Here is a 21,335-nt window from a genome sequence, read left to right as displayed (position 1 = left end):
CTCATCAGATTCTGCTTTTTATTAGAAACATGCACTGGAGAAATAGGTCTCATTGGCACACATTAATCATCGTGCATTACTTTGTACTGAGTACATGGAACTAAGTACACATTACGACTTAATATTAGATATGTAATTAGCATATGTGATGGGCAATACAAATGTTACAGGATAGGGAGAATAGCAGATATATTTCTGTAGTGAAATTGCACAGGGAATGAGAAGAGGTCAGAGATGTGTTCTCAGGAAAGATTAACATGACGCTGGTGAACAATGCCCCCCATGAAAGGGTGTTAAAGATGATGCCACTGAGATAGCCGTATAATCTAGCATTCTTCATACAGGAATGAAGCAGAGCTGGTAAGCAGGTGGCACATTAGCTATTCCAGTAACAGCTGGGGTGGTGTCGATGTCCTTTGGGTCAACCACAGATTTCAAGGTAAATTTTTGTAAAATTGTGGTCAGGAATAAAAACAGCTCCATGCGGGCCAGGCCCTCTCCCACACAAACCCGTTTTCCTGAAAATAACAAACATAGAGAGTACATACTCCTTGAACACTGTGTTTCTGGCTGCCAGAAACAGACTATGCAGTAACTTTTTGATGAATGTTTGAATGGATGGATGGAAGGCAAATGGTTAGACAGACAGATGGACAAAGGGTAGACACTCATGCTATCCATCTAACATCTAATCTTAACAGGTATCCTTCTCTCAGCAGATATTTATTGAGTTATCAGCACTATACCACATACTTCATTAAGTGTATTATAACTCTATTTTGACATTTTCAAGTTTCCGTCAATTTTTTTTTCCAGAAATACTCATATATTGGTTGTATTTTGCTCCTGGTGATGGTCCAATGTCTTTCTTTCCATTCTACACAACCTCTATTCTCTGCTGGAAGTATATCAAATCTACATCGACCTTGAAGTTTTAAAGCTTTATAACACAGAGTTACTTTTGTCTAAGATGCACTTCTCTTGTATTTTCAGAATGTAGCTTAAATTTTATTTCTGAATTAGAAAGAACTGGGTCACCTCTCCAAAGCTCCAATAATCTACTCCAAAAATGAGGATGTCTCATAGGGAGGGAAAGTGTCTCATCACGGAAGAAGAGCATTTCGACCAAGCCCAGAGTGGGCACTATGGAAGTTCCAAAGGATGCCCAAAGGCACCTTGTCCACTGAAAGTGAAAGTCACTCAGTAGTGTCTGACTCTTCGCAACCCATGTGCTGTCCATGGAATTCTCTAGGCCAGAATACTGGAGTAGGTAGTCTTTCCCTTCTCCAGGGGATCTTCCCAAACCAGGGATTGAACCCTGCTCTCCCTCATTGTAGGTGGATTATTTACCCACTGAGCCACAAGGGAAACTTGTCCACTTGAAGCAATGAAAAAACTAAATGTGTGTTACCTGCTGAGAAAGCCATGAAATGGTCGCTCTTCCTAAAGTTGCCATTCTCATCCAGGAAGTGGCCAGGGTCAAATACCTCTGGGTTGGGGAATTCTTTGTCATCATATAGCACAGAAGTCAGTGATGTTAATATATCTGTGCCCTGGAAAGAACAGATGAAGATAAACTAAACTATGAAGAAGTCACAGAGCTAGAACTGCTGAAAATCACTTAGTCCAATCTTAGGATCAATAGATGATTAATTTTGGTTCAAAGAAGGTCAGTGGTATTTTGAGTCAAACAGAACAAGTAATAAGGATAAGTTTAAGACTAGTGGTGGTGATGCTGCCAAAATGAACACTGGCAGCATCTGAAATACTCAGTACATGGGTCCTAGAACTTATGAATCCATTCTGCTAAACACCACATTAGGACATGGTATCTGCCCCCACCGGCTGCTTTATCATTTCAATTTTTACTCATCTCATATGTGGATTATGGTTTAATATGGAAGTCTCTATTGTGCTTGAAATATCTCAAATTATCTGTATGCATGGTTTTTGCAAACAGGCATTTGATCTAATACAAAACAACCTCTTCTATAATAACAATGTAAGTACAGTAACAAATATTATTGGTTACCATTGACATGCAGATTGTTTGTCTTTATTTTAAAATATAGGGCAGACTTCATCATAGATTAATCCTAGATTTGAAACACAGAAAGGACTGTAAAATTCACAAAATCATTTCACAGCAATTCAGCTTATGATCATTAGCTTAAGCAAGTTTTATCTATTAACACTAAAACTGTTGGGTAGTGATTGAGAAGAAAGATACAAATCTATAAAGTACCAGATAATCTTTTATCAATTAAATGTGAAAAAAGGACCTGTGTCATGGAGTAATCTGGCAGATACCACTTTATCATGTGAACAACCCTGCATAATCAATAATGGGGTAACTCACATATGTACCTTCACCTCCCCAGCGAATTTCAGTGGGAAACACAAAGCACCCATATAGTTGAAATCATAACTGGAATCTATGTCCAGAAAACAATCACACAAAACCAGCCTGAGGAATATTTCACATGGCTACTAAATTGTACTCTTCACAGAGTTGCTGCTGCTGCTGCTACTAAGTCACTTCAGTCGTGTCTGACTCTCTGCGACCCCATAGATGGCAGCCCACCAGGCTCCCCCGTCCCTGGGATTCTCCAGGCAAGAAAACTGGACTGAGTTGCCATTTCCTTCTCCAATGCATGAAAGTGAAAAGTGAAAGTGAAGCTGCTCAGTTGTGCCCGACTCTTAGAGACCCCATGGACTGCAGCCTACCAGGTTCCTTCGTCCATGGGATTTTCCAGGCAAGAGTACTGGAGTGGGTTGCCATTGCCTTCTCCCTTCACAGAGTTAAAATGTACTAAAAGAAAACAAAGAGGGCAAACAAAACTAGTAACAGGAGAGAACAGGGAGACCAAGGAAAAGATATCCAAATTATAATCTTGTTTCCAGGCTGCACACTGATTTTCAAAGAAAAAAAGCCATAAAGTTTATTCCAGAAAAATTAGGAAATTTTCAATATAGGCTATACACTAGATAATATTATTCTATAAATGATAACTCTTGAGTATAATTGCTATTATTGTTCTGTATACAAAAATTGCTATTTTGAGCTACACATACTGAAATAGAGAAGTGTAGAAAAGTAGATGGATAGATTGATAAATGAATATTTGTGGAAGAAATTTTTACATATTGAGGTATGGAGAAGTCGTTCTAGCTTATAAACTTGAATTTAACTTAAATTTTATGCTAACTAGAACATCCTGTTTGTGGCCTATCAAACATACACACTAATTATTAAGAAAATGTGAATCAAACAGAAATAAAGAATGTCCATATTAAAAATAAAGATTAAATGCCTCCTTTCTGGGACACCAATGTTGAAACTCTTGCAACGATAAGACTCCTCTCTCAGATGCCAAGGCCATACCAACTCGCTGTGCATATGTTGATAATGTTTTCTTGAAACCTTGTAAGAATGTATCTCTGGCTTCCTGATGTTCTTTGCTCTGACAAGGTATACAACTGTGTGGATAAACCATACCTCTCCAGAGCAGTTCCTCAGAGTTATCTGAGAGGTTGTCTTTTGGGCTATAGTCCTCAGTTTGGCTCAGATAAAACTCTTTTCTATTCCTATTACAGACTGTTTATTGATTATCTCTCAACACTGCAAAAGCAGGTAAATATACAAATTCATGTATAACATACATATGAACATGTTTTTAATGTTCTATGTTTAAAAAGTAATTAATGCAAACTTGGGGAAATCTTCCATCCCCTAAGGTTATCATATAAAAGGTATACAACTCTTTATTATTCCCTTGTTTGTGTTTATATAAGAAATAAATAAAACATTTAAGATAACAAAAAAGGTACAAAAGGCAATACTTTCAGCAAATGCTGCTCAAACAAATGCATATTTCATAGAGAAATAAAAGAAGCATAATCATTACTCTTTGTCATAAGTAAAAATTACCTGCATGAACCACCATTTAAATGTAAGCACTAAAATTATGAAGTTTATAAGGGTAAATCTTTCAGATTCTGCGCTGGAAAACCTTCTTTAGATAAACAAACAAACAAAACAATCCCACACATCAATCTTACAGCATTGCAAAATGTTCTTTTAGACAGTCTTACATACTAACAAATATCAACCTATGTGCAAATATGGTCTTAGTACAAACAATGACCTAAGTATTTTAAATGCAAAATAATCAAGGAAGACACTTTGTGACACATGGGAATTATATGCAATCTAAATTTCTGCTTCCAAAAAGACAGGGATATAGCCATTGTTGTTTGTTTAATGTCCTTGACTGCTTCCATGCTACAACAGCAGAAGTGTACAAAAGGATACAAAAGGCATCAAACACTTCAAAGCTTCAAATTCTGAAATACATACACTTTGAAGTATTACATAAATACTGTAACACTCCTGTCTTAGAGCATTCTCCCAGTTAGCCCAGTGGCTCCAGACTTGGATAAAACTAATCACTTACATGATTGGTAAAAAGGTGTAACAGAATCAGCCTCCTAATAATCTTATTAGAAAAGACCTTGATGCTGGGAAAGATTGAAGGCAAAAGCAGAAGAGGGCAGCAGAGGATGAGATGGTTAGACAGCATGACCGACTTAATGGTCATGAAGTTAAGGAAACCAGAAGGAGTGAGGGATGGCAGAGCTTGCTGTGCTGCAGGCCATGAGGTCACAAAGAGCTGGACGTGACTTAGTGACTAAACAAGAATGAAACTCACTATTTATGTTTCTACACTGGGAGGACTATGCAGAAGGGGATGGTCATCCCCAGTATTTGGTAATAGACGTATGACAATATAATGGTCATTTCTTAATACAGTGGATGTATTCTAGTACAGTGTTTCCCGCATACTTAGAAATAAGAGGAGAAACAAGCTTAATCAATTATTACCTTAGACCCCAATGTCACAAAAGAAAAGTCTTCTCTCAGTATGTCCTTTGGTTAAAAAAAGTAGTAGACTTGAAGTTCTAACCCTTGTATCAAAACTGCAATCACTGAAACAAGTCTCACAATCTAGTAAAATCATCAATTCTGTCTTCTCCAAGGATTGGCACTAGTACTTGTACCTTAAGAATCTCATTGTTTTCTTTCCTCAATAAAATATAAATTTTAGTTATATCATTTTATAATTTTAATAATACTATGTCTTGGCTTCAAGTAGATAAGAGAAGTTTTCAGCACACAAACTAGAAAGTCTGAATATATACAGATATTCTGTGTTAGAGAGCATGAGAAATCTGCTAAGACAAAAATTTGTCTCAATATTCCAAAGTTTGGAGAACCTCAAAGATGAAAGCTGACACCTAAAGTTAATATTAGTCTCTGTCAGTGTTCAAATTTTACTCAAAATACTCAAAATGGGAGAGGTTACATCATTCCATCTGCCAAGGAGGAGAGGGATAGACCCTTTCTGGAAGAAAATAAATAACATCTGAACTCTGCATTTTTTCATTTGTAAAAATTGGTATTTAACCAAAACTAACTAAGCATTTCAAAGACACAACTAAGTGGCCAAAGGTAGAAGTGAGGCAAACAATAAATATATACCCACACTATGAAACATTTCTCGCCTAATTTTATCATGCCAGCATGATTTTTAAAACAGAAATCCAATGAAAAAATGTTGAGGAAGAAAAGTTGTAAACCAAAAATCTCTTATACCATAATCAGTAAAGTCTTGAACAGAATATAGCAAAAGAAATCCAACTGCATATATATATATTTATAATAGGTATATTCAGTGGGAAAAGTGAGGTCAATGTACACAACCATACCAATAAGTACAGATATCGATTTGAAAAAAATTATAAGCTTGTTCACGACTAAAAATAGCATTAACAATGAGAACATATTTTCTACTCTGATTCTTTAAAAAGTATGTAGCAAAATGTACATAAAATATCATTATCAATAGTAAAATGTTAACCGCCATTCTACTGAGATAAGAAATGAAAACAAGGCTAAAAGAAAGTTATTAGCCCAGACAGCATGACAATGTATAGAGAAACTGCAGTTAATCTAGAGGGAAATTTTAAACACTGATTTTAAATTTGGCAAGATTGCTTCATATAAAGTTATTAAAATGATAAAATCAGTTATATTTTCAATTCAGATAGCAAAATGGAAAAGGCATTTTAAAGTATTTAAAACAACAATAAGCACCTAAGGGGAAAAAAAGGATTTATTGTAAATGTAAACAGTTAACTTTCATCAAACCAAATAAAAGAAACAGAAAATTTGGAAGTCTTGCACTGCTAGCTGTCAAATCTGTTATAAAGCTTACAGACTAAACTGGAAAAAACACACAATTCATCAAGCCTGCACACAAATGATTATACTTCTTTTGTCTTGCTTTCATAGAGGATGGCACACAAACTCTCTAAAATGCGAACTTCAGTACCACCGAGGTCAATATAAGAGAAACCAATGTTACCTTGGGGATGAGGTAGTTTCTGAATTTTACGTCACAGTTCACAGCATGAGGTACACTCGTGGGAGCCAGGTCAATGTATCTCTGGATCTCATGCACCACGGCATCCATGTAGGGCATTCGGGTCCTGTCCTGCATGCAGGGGCTCCGGTGTCTGCCAATCACACGGTCAATCTCTTCCTGGATCTTAGCTGATAAGAGATAAGCAAGACTGAAGAAGAAAAAAATGCACACCACATTTGCACAGCAATTCAGGAATGTATGATGCTTCATGAAGGCATCCCAACAGCATTATACAGTTAAGTTATATGCTCAGAAATGCACCTCGACATGGAGAGAGAATTGCCATAACAGAAATACATGTAAGTCTCTGACAAGCTAGACTTAAGATACAGCGAAACAGACTTCTATGTTAGCATAGACAATAATAGAAGCAGAAATGATAAAATGTTTGAAAATAAAAACACATCACAAGGTCAAGAAACTAAAGTCGTTGGAGGGAAAAAAACAGGGATCTATTAATTTTATACCAAAATAATATGTGGACTGAAAAGGTAAGTTATATGTGTTTGAGTGCATTTGTGTATTGTACGTGTGCAATATGCCAGTGCTGCTCTCTTCCTCCAATTGCCAAATGCTGTCACTTTCAACATTCTAGTGGTTTCTTCTGAAGTTTTTGTCCTATTTCTAATCAATGACTCTGCTTCTATTTTTTACGTACAGATTTTTAAACAATATCTGATTTCCTGGTATGAGAGTTGAGAATTTACATCTCTACCGTCACCTCATACAAAACACGCACACAAATCCCCTTACTCCACTTTCAATATATTTACACCATAATTTTTAGCTCTTAAAACATTCATTTTAACATCATTCTGACTAAATAAACAATGCTCACTCTTAAGAAAACTATGATTATGCTTCCTTTTGGTACTTTCTTGGACTTTACTATGTTTCTTTAGTTCAGTTCATAAAACTCCATACCCTGATTTAGGATTCTTTCCAAATACTGAGGTAGATGTTTCAAACTCCTAATAATAATTTCCTTACTATTCAGAAGCCACAAACAATCCATCACCTTTTGTTTTTTGTTCTTGGCATCTCCCTTCATACCTGCTTTATCCACCTGATCCACTTAGAAGTGGACATTTACCAGGCCTGCTATCTAGCAACAGCCCTGACACTTTTCCTGCTTCAAGAGTTCTCAAGATTCCTGAAGCCCATGACTTCCTCTGACGTGACTTCAGGTATTTGAATATGAAAGTCTGATAGTTGACTTGAATTCTGATGCCTTAGTGAACTCTAATCCGTTATCTATGACATGCTACATCTCTCTGAAAGTTTTTGTGATTTTCTCTTTTATTCTGGTGTTCTGAAATTTCATGACCTGTGTCATGGGTGGATATTTTTATTTCATTCACTCTGCTAGACATGTCGAGAGAATTTTCTATCTGCATGGTAAAATTTGGAGGTCTTTTCTCCACAGTGCTCACTCTCTGGAGTTTTTCTCTGGCTGCTCAAATTCAGAAAGCAGGATGGAGAAAGGAGGTAAAAGTCCCTGAATTCAAGAAAAGAGGATTTTTCCCTAACCTTTCCTCCAAGTTGTGACCTCACTCTTTGCCCCTGTCTCTGCCCAGTACCCTAAGTGTAAAGCCTCTTAGTTTCAGTTTCTCTAGGCAAAAAGCTTCTCTCATCCTATTGGGGAAAGAATGACCTGATAAAAGGAGCTGTCAAAGGGTCATGCTATCTCAAATCTTGAAAAATGATGCTGTGAAAGTGCTGCACTCAATATGCCAGCAAATTTGGAAAACTCAGCAGTGGCCACAGGACTGGAAAAGGTCAGTTTTCATTCCAATCCCAAAGAAAGGCAATGCAAAAGAATGCTCAAACTACCGCACAATTGCACTCATCTCACATGCTAGTAAAGTAATGCTCAAAATTCTCCAAACCAGGCTTCAGCAATACGTGAACCGTGAACTTCCTGATGTTCAAGCTGGTTTTTAGAAAAGGCAGAGGAACCAGAGATCAAATCGCTGGATCCTGGAAACATCCGCTGGATCATGGAAAAAGCAAGAGAGTTCCAGAAAAACATTTATTTCTGCTTTCTTGACTATGCCAAAGCCTTTGACTGTGTGGATCACAATAAACTGTGGAAAATTCTGAGAGAGATGGGAATACCAGACCACCTGACCTGCCTCTTGAGAAACCTGTATGTAGGTCAGGAAGCAACACTTAGAACTGGACATGGAACAACAGACTGGTTCCAAATAGGAAAAGGAGTATGTCAAGGCTGTATATTGTCACCCTGCTTATTTAACTTCTATGCAGAGTACATCATGAGAAACACTGGGCTGGAAGAAGCACAAGTTGGAATCAAAATTGCTGGGAGAAATATCAATAACCTCAGATATGCAGATGACACCACCCTTATGGCAGAAAGTGAAGAACTAAGGAGCCTCTTGATGAAAGTGAAAGAGGAGAGTGAAAAAGTTGGCTTAAAGCTCAACATCCAGGAAACTAAGATCATGGCATCTGGTCCCATCACTTCCTGGCAAATAGATGGGGAAACGGCAGAAACAGTGGCTGACTTTATTTTTCTGGGCTCCAAAATCACTGCAGAGGGGGACTGCAGCCATGAAATAAAAGATGCTTGCTCCTTGGAAGGAACGTTATAACCAACCTAGACAGCATATTAAAAAGCAGAGACATTACTTTGTCAACAAAGGTCTGTCTAGACAAGGCTATGGTTTTTCCTGTGGTCATGTATGGATGTGAGAGTTGGACTATGAAGAAAGCTGAGTGCTGAAGAATTGATGCCTTTGAACTGTTGTGTTGGAGAAGACTCTTGAGAGTCCTTGGACTGTAAAGAGATCCAACCAGTCCATCCTAAAGGAGATCAGTCCTGGGTGTTCATTGGAAGGACTGATGCTAAAGCTGAAACTCCAATACTTTGGCCACCTGATGCAAAGAGCTGACTCATTTGAAAAGACCATGATGCTGGGAAAGATTGAGAGCAGGAGGAGAAGGGGACGACAGAGGATGAGATGGTTGGATGGCATCACCAACTCAATGGACATGGGTTTGGGTAGACTCCAGGAGTTGGTGATGGACAGGGAGGCCTGGCATGCTGCAGTTCTTGGGGTCGCAAAAAGTCAGACACGACCGAGCGACTGAACTGAACTGAACTGAAAGGGTCGTGACTGGGACAGCTACATTTATCAGCCTATTTCTCCCTCTTTCCTCTTTGATTCTTAGTACTTCTAAATACTGAAACTTACAGGATGGTAAGGACAGAAATGACTCTCATTATACAACTTTCTCTTCTGACATGTAGGCCATAACTTCATTCTCTGTCTGACTTCACTGTCACCTCTCAATATACTCTGTGTTTCAAAAATTTGTTGAAGATGTGTTAGCTGCCTCTCCAGTTTCAAAAAGCTAACTCTGGCCTGTTAACAGGCTATGGTCACTTTACTGAAATCCTAACACGACAGAAGATCATATGTATTTCTAAACTGCTGTTCACAACTGTTAACTCTTTAAAGGTTAATTTCTAACAAAAAGTTATTTGCGAAGGATAAAATTATTGACCCCAACCCCCGCCACTACCAAATTATTATTTTGGTAAGAAATATTTTCCTGGAAATAAACTTCCTTACTAATAAAATTCCTTTATATGCACATCTTAAACCAATTCCCTGTCAATATAACTTTTTTAAGCACTCATAACACTGATAATTTCATCAGGCAATCTCACAAAATTTCCAGGATTTCCATTTATGCTTCAATAAGCAGAATTTCCATTTTCTGTGCCCTGGCTTTAGAACACTGCATTTTCAGAATAAGGAAACTCCAGAGTGATATTTCCATAAGAAAGCCATTATGCAACTGCAGGCCAACTCATGCTGGCTATGCCTGCTACACATGACCTCCCATGAAATCCAGATGCTGCTGTGTTGATTTCCCTACCTTTCACAGTGTCTTCACTCCTGTCATCCTGCTATATTATGTAAAGATGTCCCATTACTTTCCCGTCACTAAATCTGAAAAACATTAAGGCGCTCAAACAGAGATTTAAGGGCTTCCCTGGTGGCTCGGTCCTTAAAGAATCTGCCTGCAATCCAAGGGATTGCCTGCAATGCAGGAGACTGGGCTCGATCCCTGGGTCAGGAAGATCCCCTGGAGAAGGAAGTGGCAAACCACTCCAGTATTCTAGTCTGGAAAATCCCATGGACAGAGGAGCCCAGCAGGCTATAGTCCATGGGGTCTTAAGAGTTGGACACGACTTAGAGACTAAATTACCACCATAAGAGAAACAAGGTGGAAAGCACTCCTAGTCTCTTTCCAATATCTTTCCTGAAATCACCCCGCCCACCATGTTATCATACCTGTGACCTCTGGGTGCTTCAGCAGGAGGAGGAGCCCATATCTCAGCGTGGTGCTCGTTGTCTCTGTCCCAGCTCCAAACAAATCAGATACAGTGATTGTCAGGTTTTCAAATGTATATTCTGACTGATGATTGTGTTTTTCCTAGGAATGATTTGATTTTTTAAAAATTAGAAAGCATACCAAAAGCAGGTAAACATGATCCATTAACTGGTAAAAAACAAATTGACACAAATCATTACTGATGAACCCCAGACATATTGGATTTACTCAATAAAAACTTTAAAATTCATGTCTTAGACCAGCTCAAAGGGCTGAAGAAAACCACATACAAGAACTAAAGCAAAAAAAAAAAAAAAAAACTAAAGCAAATCAGGAAAATATATAAACAAGTGGGGAATAATGAGAAAAGTATTATACAAAGGAACCAAAGAGAAACTTTAGAGCTGAAAAGTACAATACCTGAATTAACAACAACAACAACAAATTACCAGAATTTTTCAACAGCAGACTGGAGGAAACCCAAAAATAAAACATCAAACATGAAGCCAGAGAACAGAAATTTCCTGTGAATGTCAGGAAGAAAAAGGAAGAAAGAAAAATGAACAGAGCCTGAGACACAACTGGAACTCAAACAAGTATACCAACATCCACTTAATGGGAGCCCCAGGAAAGAGAGAAGAAATAAAAGATAAATATTTGAAAAAAGAATGGCTGAAAACTTCCAAAATTTGGTGAAATACATGAATGTATGAATAAAAGAAGCTAAACAGACTCCAAGAATATTGAAGCCAAAAAGACCCAGAGCAAGATGTATTTTAATCAAACTGTCAAAAGCCAAAACTAGAGAATGTTTGAAGCATCAAGGGAGAAGTGACTCATCATGTACAAAGGAGCCACAATAGCATAATATATCATTTTTCTCCAGAAACTGTGGGAACCATAAATCAATGGAAAGATATTAAGTCCTCAGTGTAAAAATGTCAACCAAAAATTCTATATCTGGCACAACTATCTCTCCACAAAATAGGTGATAGAAGACATCTCCAAAATAAAACCTAAGGGGTTCCTTTTTAAAAGACTGGGCCTACAAGAAATGCTAAAGGGAATCACCTTTCAGTTTAAAACAAAAATGTATTACATGATAATTCAAACCCAGAATAACAAATAAATATTTTTGTTAAAAATAATAATGTAGGTAAATACTAAAGTTAATATTATTGTATCCTAGTATAAAAACTCTTCTATATTATTTAATAGAAAATTGAATAAAAATCATTAGAAATACCTGTTCTAGGTAGAAAAGATATAAAGATGAAATTTATAACATCAACAAAATAAAGGGAGATGACATTGGTTGGGAGCAGAGTTAACATATGCAATTTGAAGCTACTGTGGAAGCAATTTATAATGGACTGCTATATATTTAGGATGTTAACAGTAATCCTCATTATAAGTACTAAGAAATCAATTAAAAAATAACACAAAAAATTTGAAGAGGGCATTAAAAAGGTGCCTGCAAAATTGATCAAACAAAAAATATGACTATAATAGAAAAATTGAGAAACAGCAATCATAAAATGCATTAAAGCAAAAACCAGCAGAACAGAAATAAAGCCATTAATATTAAACTAATTCTTAAAAATTAATTAAAGTGATTAGTCACTTTGACTAAAACTCACAATTTAAGACATATATTTAAAGAACAAAATTTTAAACTGTATATATATATATATATATATATAAGCTATTATATATCCATAATATATCCATACATGTATAGAATATAATTCAGGCATGCAAAAGAAGAAAATCCTAACACTTGTGATATCATGAAGGATGGCCCTTGAAGTTATCACAGTAAATGAAACATATCAGATACAAAGATAACTACCATACAATCAAACTTACATGTGAAATATTTTAAAAATCTGATATAAATACAGAGAACACATTGGCTCCCAGAGATGGGGAGTGGTCAAGATGAATAAAGGAACTCAAAAGGTACAAAATTCCAGTTATAAAATAAATAAGTCGTGGGTAACTACTACACAGCATGATGACTATAGTTTATACTGTATTGTATCTCTGAAAGTTTCTAACAAAGTAAATCCTAAAAGTTCTCATTACAAGAAAGAAAACCTATAACCATGTGTGAATGAATGGTAACTACATTTATTATGCTAATCATCTTGCAATATATACATATATTGAATCACTATGTTGTATATCTATAATTAATATATTTTATGTCAATTCTTTTCAATTAAAAACTGCATATCATCTATAAGAAACCCACTTAAGACTGAAAGATACAAATATGTTGAATGAAAAAGAGAGAAAAAGATTTTGCAAGCAGTGAGTCATCAAATACAGCAGGAATGTTAGAAAAAAGTTAGATTTTAATCAAAAAGAAATTAAATGGAACAAATGAGAATGGAGTATTTTTTTACTGGATCAACAAAGGTGAATTCTTCAAGAAGCTATAAATTACACATCTATATGTGTGCTTCTCCAGTGGCTCAGCAGTAAAGAACCTGCCTGCAGGTTCAATCCTTGGGTTGGGAAGATCCCAAGTAGAAGAAAATGGCAACCCACTCCAATATTCTCACTTGGGACATCCCATGAACAAAAAAGCATAACGGGCTACAGCCCATAGGGTCACAAAAGAGTTGGACAGGATGTAGCTACTAAGCAATAACAATAACAGCATCACCTATGTGCCAAACAACAGAGCCACAAAATAAATGAAGCAAACATTGAAATAATTGAAAGGATAAATGAAGAGTTCTATAATAATAGTAGGAGACAGGCTTCGTATTACACTAGACACGTGAAGAAATAATCTATGAACTTGAGGATACCACAGTAGAAACCTCTAAGACACAGAGAAAGAGGCTTTAAAAAGAGAGACAGAAAAAGGAAAAAGCAAATCTAAGGACTATGAGACAAGTTCAAAATGTGTAACATACTCATATTGGGAAAGCCAGAAGGAAAAGTAAGAGGAAAAGAAGTAGAAAAAATATTTGAGACAATAATGAATCAGAATTTCCTCCAAATTAGTATCATACACCAAACTACAGATCTAAGAAACTCAAAGAACACTGATTAAAATATTGCCAAAAAACAAAAACAAATCCTATTCTAGGCATACATTTTCAAACTACAAAAAGTCAGAAGTAAGTTTAAAATTCTTAAAAAGCCAAAAGTAAAAAGTGCCTTGCTTAAGAGGAAAAAGGATGAGAATTATTCTGACTTTACCTCACATACCTTGTAGGTAAGAAGAGAGTGGAGTGAAATATTTAAAGTGTTGAGAAAAAGAAACCACAAACCAAGACTGTGTACCCTGCAAAATGATGTTTCCACAGAAAAAGAAATGAACTGCTTAGACCAAAAAAAAAAAAAAAGAAAAGAAGTAATCTGTTACCAGCATGACTACCTTGCTAGAAGTGTTAAAAGAAATTCTTTTGAGAGAAGGAAAATCATATCAATCAAAACCACATCTACATAAAGAAATAAAGAATTACAAAGAAAAGAATGCATAAACATAAAAAAGTTTTCTTTTCCTCATTAATAACTGATTTAACAGCTAAAAGTTCAAAATAACAACAATGTATTCGATGGAGTAATGCTTATGAAAACATCATATATAAATATATATATGCTTATATACAGGTAGAAGGAATGACAGCATGCTATTAAGGGATGGAAGGGAAGAATTAGAATTATTTTGTTACTATGAGATAGTTACACTGACAGTGAAATGGTGCAGGAATAACTAGGTGCAGGAAAAACACAGGACATGACCCTGTGTTTGTGTTTGTTTCCTTAATGAACAGTGACGTTGAATGGACCCTGTCTCACTCCATATAAAAAATTTAACTTAAAATAGATGAAAATTTTAAATATGATACACACACATCATATATTTAATGTCTAACTCAAAGAAACTCACAGAAAAAGAGAGCAGAATAGCAACTATCAGGAGTTGGGGTGGAGGTACCAGGAGAAATAGAGAGATAATTGGCCAAAGGATAAAAATCTCCAGGTGTGAGATGAATACGTTTGAGGTGATCTAATGTACATTATGGTGATTATAGCTAATAATACTGTATTATACACTTGAAAGTTACTAACAGAGTAAAGTGTTAAATGTCCTCATCATAAAAATAGGAAATAGTAATTAGGTGAGTAGATAGAGGACTTAACCCAATGCTAGTGTGGCAACCCTGGTGGCTCAGACGGTAAAGCCTGCCTACAATGCGGGAGACCCAGGTTCGATTCCTGGGTTGGGAAGATCCCCTGGAGAAGGAAATGGCAACCCACTCCAGTGTTCTTGCCTGGAAAATCCCATGGATACAGGAATGTGGTGGGCTACGGTCCATGGGTTGCAAAGAGTCGGACACGACTGAGCAACTTCACTTAGTGTGGTAATCACTATAATATGTACATGTATCAAATTAACACACTGGCCAGTGCTGACAACCTGGAGGGGTGGGATGGGGTAGGAGGTGGGAAGTTCAAGAGGGCGGAGACATATATATATCTATGGCTGATTTATGTTTATGTATGGCAGAAACTAGCACAATATTATAAAGCAATTTATCCTCCAATTAAAAATAAATTCTAAAAAAACACAAAATATTTTACAAGTTAAATCTATAAAACACTTAAAACATTGTAGTATAGCTTTAGAAACTCAGAAATGGCAACTGATCCTTAAATTTGACACCAAAGTAACAAATATACATATGTGTGTACATATGTATCTATCTAATATATATCATATTTCAATAAAATTAAAATGTTTATGTATCAAAAGCATAATGAAAGATGTGAAATGACAACCAATATGTTGGAAAAACAGCTCAACAACAATGACAAGGAACCCAGTTTTAAAAAAGCAAAGGACTTAGATGATATTTCTCCAAACAAGAAAAGATATTCAATGTCACTGTTCATTAAGGAAACACAAAATATAGTCACAACTGGATACAATTTCACATTATCTAAGCAAGCTTTGATAGTGTTAAAAATTAGAAAGTAAGTACTGGCAATTATGTGGGAAAATAGGAACTCTATACATTGCTGGCGGGAATATAAATGCTGCAGCCACTGTTGGAAAGTCTGGCTATTGCTCAAATGTTAGACATAAAATTACTAATATCATATGTCTTCTCAGTTCCACTCCAAGGAAAATATCAAACAAAAAGGTAAATGTGCCCATGAAGAAATTTGTGCACAAATATTAGTAGCAGTATCTTTCAGAACACCCAAAGAAAAACAACACAAATGTTGACCATTATGTGGATGCATAAAAAGTTATAGTACACACATACAATTGAATATTATTCAGCCATAAATGAAAAAAACAAAGTGCTCATACATATTACAACTTAGAAAATACTCCAAAACTTTATTTTGGGTGAAAGAAGCCAGAAACAAAAGGGGCGATTTATGAGTCCTTTTATACAATGAATCCATAAAAGGCAAATCATAGAGACATAAAACAGATTAAGCTGACACATGATGGGGTGGAGAGAATGAACAGCAATCATTTAATAGACATCATATACTTCTGTGATGAGAAAGTTTTGAAACAAAAACTAGTGATCACACAACATTGTGAATGCACTAAATATGACCAAAATGTACACTATTAATTGTTTGGCATGCAGAAGATATTAAGAAAGGGTGGCAAGAATACACAGAAGAATTATACAGAAAAGATCTTAATGACCCAGACAACCATGATGGTGTGATCACTCACCTCGAGCCAGACATCATGGAGTCCAAAGTGAGGCAAGCCTTAGGAAGCATCACTACGAACACAGCTAGCAGAGGTGATGGAATTCCAGTAGAGCTATTTCATGTTTTAAAAGATGGTGCTTTTACAGTGCTGCACTCAATGTGCCAGCAAATTTGGGAAACTCAACAGTGGCCACAGGACTAGAAAAGGTCAGTTTTCATTCCAATCCCAAAGAAAGGCAATGCCAAAAAAAGTTCAAACTACCATACATGTGCACTCGTCTTACACATTAGCAAGGTAATGATCAAAATTCTCCAAGCTAGGCTTCAACAGTACCTGAAGCAAGATCTTCCAGATGTTCAAGTGGATTTAGAAAAGGCAGAGGAACTAGAGAGCAAATTGCCAAAATCTGTTGGATCACAAAAAAGCAAGAGGGTTCCAGAAAAACCTCTACTTCTGCTTTATTGACTACACCAAATCTTTTGACTGTGCAGATCACACAGTCTGTGGAAAATTCTTCAAGAGGTGGGAATACCAGACCACCTGACCTGCCTCCTGAGAAATCAGTATACAGGTCAAGAAGCAACAGTTAGAACCAGACATGGAACAACAGACTGGTTCCAAATTGGGAAAGGAGTACGTCAATGCTGTATATTGTCACCCTGCTTATTTAACTTATATGCAGAGTACATCACATGTAATGCCAGGCTGGATGAAGCACAAGCTGGAATCAAGACTGCCAGCAGAAATACCAATCACCTCATATACACAGATGGCACCATCCTTATGGCAGAAAAGAAGAGGAACTGAAGAATCTCATGATGAAAGTGAAAGAGGGGAGTGAAAAAGTTGGCTTAAAACTCAACACTCAAAACATGAAGATCATGGCATCCGGTCCCATCACCTCCTGGCAAACAGATGGGGAAACAATGGAAACAGTGAGAAACTTTATTTTCTTGGGTTCCAAAATCACAGCAGATGGTGACTACAGCCATGAAATTAAAAGACGCTTGCTCCTTGGAAGAAAAGCTCTGACCAACCTAGACAGCATATTAAAAAGCAGAGACATTGCTTTGCCAGCAAATGTCCATCTAGTCAAAGCTATGGTTTTTCCAGGAGTCATGTACAGATGTGAGAGTTAGACCATAAAGAAAACTGAGTGCTAAAGAATTGATGCTTTTGAACTGTGTGTTGGAGAAGACTCTTGAGAGTCCCTTGGACTGCAAAGAGATCCAACCAGTACATCCTAAGGGAAATCAGTCCTGAATATTCATTGGAAGGACTGATGCTGAAGCTGAAGCTCCAATATTTTGGCCACATGATTTGAAAAACTGACTCATTGGAAAAGAGCCTGATGCTGGGAAAAATTGAAGGCGGGAGGAGAAGGGGATGACAGAGGATGAGATGGTTGAATGGCATCACCGACTCAATGGACATGAGTTTGAGTAGGCTCTGGGAGTAGGTGTTGGACAGGGAAGCCTGGCGTGCTACAGTCCATGGGGACACAAAGAATCAGACATGCCTAAGCGACTGAACTGAATTGATGTGAATTTCACCTTAACTTTTCAAATAACATTACTCCATAAATTGATCTATAGATTTCACACAATCTCTATAAAAATCACCACTGATTTCTTTGCATAAATTGACAAATTTATCCTAAATTTAAGCGGCACAGAAAAACCAAAACAATCTTATAAAATGACAAAAAATTAGAGGTCTCACACTACTTAAATTCAAAACTAATTACAAAACTAGTAATTAAGATGTCCAGATGATGTGCCACTCATGTAAAAACTGGCATTTAGATTACTGAAGCAGATGCCAGATTGCACAAATGCTCAAATTACGAGTCACTTGATTTCTGACAAGGTTGCCAAGATAATTCATGCGGGAAAAATGGTCTTTCCAACACATGGTGCAGGGTTCATGCTCACAATCATATAACTCCATATCTTTGCTAATCCATTTACTTTACACTCAATTAAGGCTTCTTCTGTCCACACACCTACTCTTTGCCATCACATGCCTATGTAAACAGCATCATCCATCCATCATCCATCCATCTCATATTCCTTCCCTTGTCCTTCGATGCAAATATGTTGATCTATTTGCAACTACCAGCCAAGTAGGAAGCCCAGTTAGATCTAGTTATTCTTCTTTATTCCCTTTACACTGTGTGCTATGATCATGTTCATCATCATATTATACCATGATATTTTGTTACTTTTAACTAGTTGTTATCAGTGTCCAATTCACCTATGACATCATTCTGTTTTTCCTCGGGTAGATTATTAGTACCCAAACAGCAAAATCAAGGTATTTCACTTATTTAATGACTAAATATTACATTTTCTTAATGGTTAGCATAGATTCATGCACACAAGTACTAAAAATGCTTGTCAGCATTGCTTGCCAGACCACTGAAACATCCCTGGTAAATACAGAAGATTCAATGATCTATAAAATGCACAAGTAATCAAATAATTCAGCTGTCTTTAACCTATTACCTGTTCCATCTTGATCAGGAAGCAATCAATAAAGTCTCGAGGATTGTTAATATCCAGGGATGCTTGGTGTTCCCTTGTTTTCTCCAAAACATAATTTTTTATATAAGCAATATTTGTAAAAAATTTTTTATAACTATAACTCCATGGGAAAAAATCAAGGAGCACAGGGAAAATATTGAGGACCTAGAAGAGAAAACTATGTTTTATTAAATAAATAGTTAAAACTTACATGCCAAGTCCTGGTTGGAAACTAGTATAAATATTAAAATAAATATGGTCTCTAAATGTTGAGGAGTATTTTTATTATACAAATACATAATTTTCTGTGCTGATAGAAGTATTTCAAGGGGAAAATTCTGGTCAGGGATCAAAAATAATAATCATTTCCTATACCTACATATCATGTTTCCAGTATGAAAACATCTTTACATCAATTCTCCCTGGTTTTTACATCAGTTCTTCTCTACAACCATGAAATACGAGTTTGCACAAAGGACAATGATTCACATTTTGTAGATAACAACAGAGGTTAAGAGAGTTTGCACAGCCTGATACAGAGCACAGAGCTGGTCCCTGATGTTTCTACCTCTGTCTCATAGACTCAAACATAAAATAAGTATTTTATTAATAGGACTGAAAGGGTCCTAAGTGAAGAAAGTGAAAGTGAAGTCACTCAGTCGTGTCCGACGCTTTGTGACCCCATGGACTGTAGCCTACCAGGCTCCTCCGTCCATGGGATTTTCCAGGCAAAAGGACTGGAGTGGGTTGCCATTTCCTTCTCCAGAAATGGTCCTAAAGACACCATGAAACTCAACATTTTATGGCTAAAGTAACTAAGCACCAGAGCACTTAAGTGACCTCTGTAAGGTCACACCACTGTCTTTTAGGCAGAAGGCAGAACATGTCAGCTCAGTATAGGGTATACCTGTAATGTTGGTTTGTGGTTCTTACACACACACACACACACAAAAATCCCATTTTTTGTCATCCCCAAAGCAATTACCTTGTCAGTTAGGATGCCAACTGAAGCATCAAACAGTCCTAACCTAGTCAGTGTTTCCTGGCAGCACTCCTTCACTCAAAGGAGATATTCTCCTCCTTCCTAAATGCAGGTATTTCTGCCAACTAAGGTGGTGAAGTAGTAACTAGGTGGAGACTGAATGACAAGACTTGTGAGTAATGGAAGCCTTTCCATAAGGGCCTGGAAGTCCTTCTACTGGTGTGGGCATGCTTTGGGGATGTTACCAAAGTTGTTTATAGAAACTGGGCTTTGAAAATTGGTAGAAAAACCACTGAACAGTGTCAACAGGACTGAATTGTGGGTATGTTTTTTCCTGTCTAACATTAAAGGGCTCACCCAGCAGCCCCAGATGAGCACTCCATGATGCTAAGCTCTGGGCAGGGTTGTGCTCTTCACACTTTCACCCCACAGCTTGGTGTATAGAGATCTGGACCTCATGGGAAAAAGAGAATAAATGATTCCTCCAGAAGAAAGGCCGTTGGACTCACCTGAATCCACGGAGAACCCAAAATCTTGATATTTTCATTTATTGTTTTCATTAGATTTAGAAAACTCTGATCTTTATAATCAAAACGGTTCTGGAAAATAATGGAGCAGATCACATTGCAGGGAGCACAGCCCAGGATGAAAGTGGGATCACAGGGCAACCCTGAAGAATAACAAACATTTAAACACATCACTAAAACATACACATGAAACACTTTATCTTTGAAACAACAGGTAAACTGTTAGAAACTTTAAATCAATATTTCTTGTACAAAATCCCTTAACAGCAAAATTCAAAATGCAAAAATTGACACATCACTTTTACCTTAATTTGAAAGACCATGTTAACCTATTTAAAGAAGGTTTATCTATTTATTTATCTTTAAATTGTATTGATGTATAGTTTATTTACATTGTTAATTTCTACTGTACAGAAAAGTGTATCAGTTATATATACATACATATATATATATATTGTTTTTCAATTTTTTTTCCATTATGGTTTATCACAAGATATTTAGTATAGTTCCCTGTTCAAGACAGTAGTACCCTGTTGTTTATCCATTATATTTATAATAGTTTACCTCTGCTAATCTAAACTTCCAATCCTTCCCTCCCCCACTGCTGGAAACTACAAGTCTATTCTTTATGTCTGTGAGTCTGTGTTTTTCACAGATACTCATTTGTGTCACATTTCAGATTCCACATACAACTGATATCATATGATATTTGTCTTTGTCGTTCTGAGTGACTTT

General features: G+C 36.5%; 1 protein-coding gene across 1 annotated transcript in view; it reads right to left on the bottom strand.

Annotated features, from left to right (window-relative positions):
- LOC120873718 (cytochrome P450 2C19-like) overlaps positions 1–21,335 on the bottom strand; it is a 31,477-nt gene continuing 10,142 nt past the window's right edge. Inside the window, exons 4-9 of the mRNA XM_040254562.1 lie at positions 20,583–20,743; positions 19,074–19,256; positions 10,817–10,958; positions 6,429–6,616; positions 1,412–1,553; positions 1–518 (exon numbers count right to left, since the gene is read on the bottom strand). Of these exons, the coding sequence (XP_040110496.1) occupies positions 337–518; positions 1,412–1,553; positions 6,429–6,616; positions 10,817–10,958; positions 19,074–19,256; positions 20,583–20,743 (998 nt within the window). The 3' untranslated portion in view covers positions 1–336. The remainder of the gene's footprint in view (positions 519–1,411; positions 1,554–6,428; positions 6,617–10,816; positions 10,959–19,073; positions 19,257–20,582; positions 20,744–21,335) is intronic.

This window comes from Oryx dammah, unplaced genomic scaffold (genome assembly GCF_014754425.2).
Source record: "Oryx dammah isolate SB20612 unplaced genomic scaffold, SCBI_Odam_1.1 HiC_scaffold_14, whole genome shotgun sequence".
NCBI classification, from domain to species: Eukaryota; Metazoa; Chordata; class Mammalia; order Artiodactyla; family Bovidae; genus Oryx; species Oryx dammah.
The sequence above is the reverse complement of the archived record's forward strand: the minus strand, read 5'-3'. Positions and strand labels throughout refer to the sequence as shown.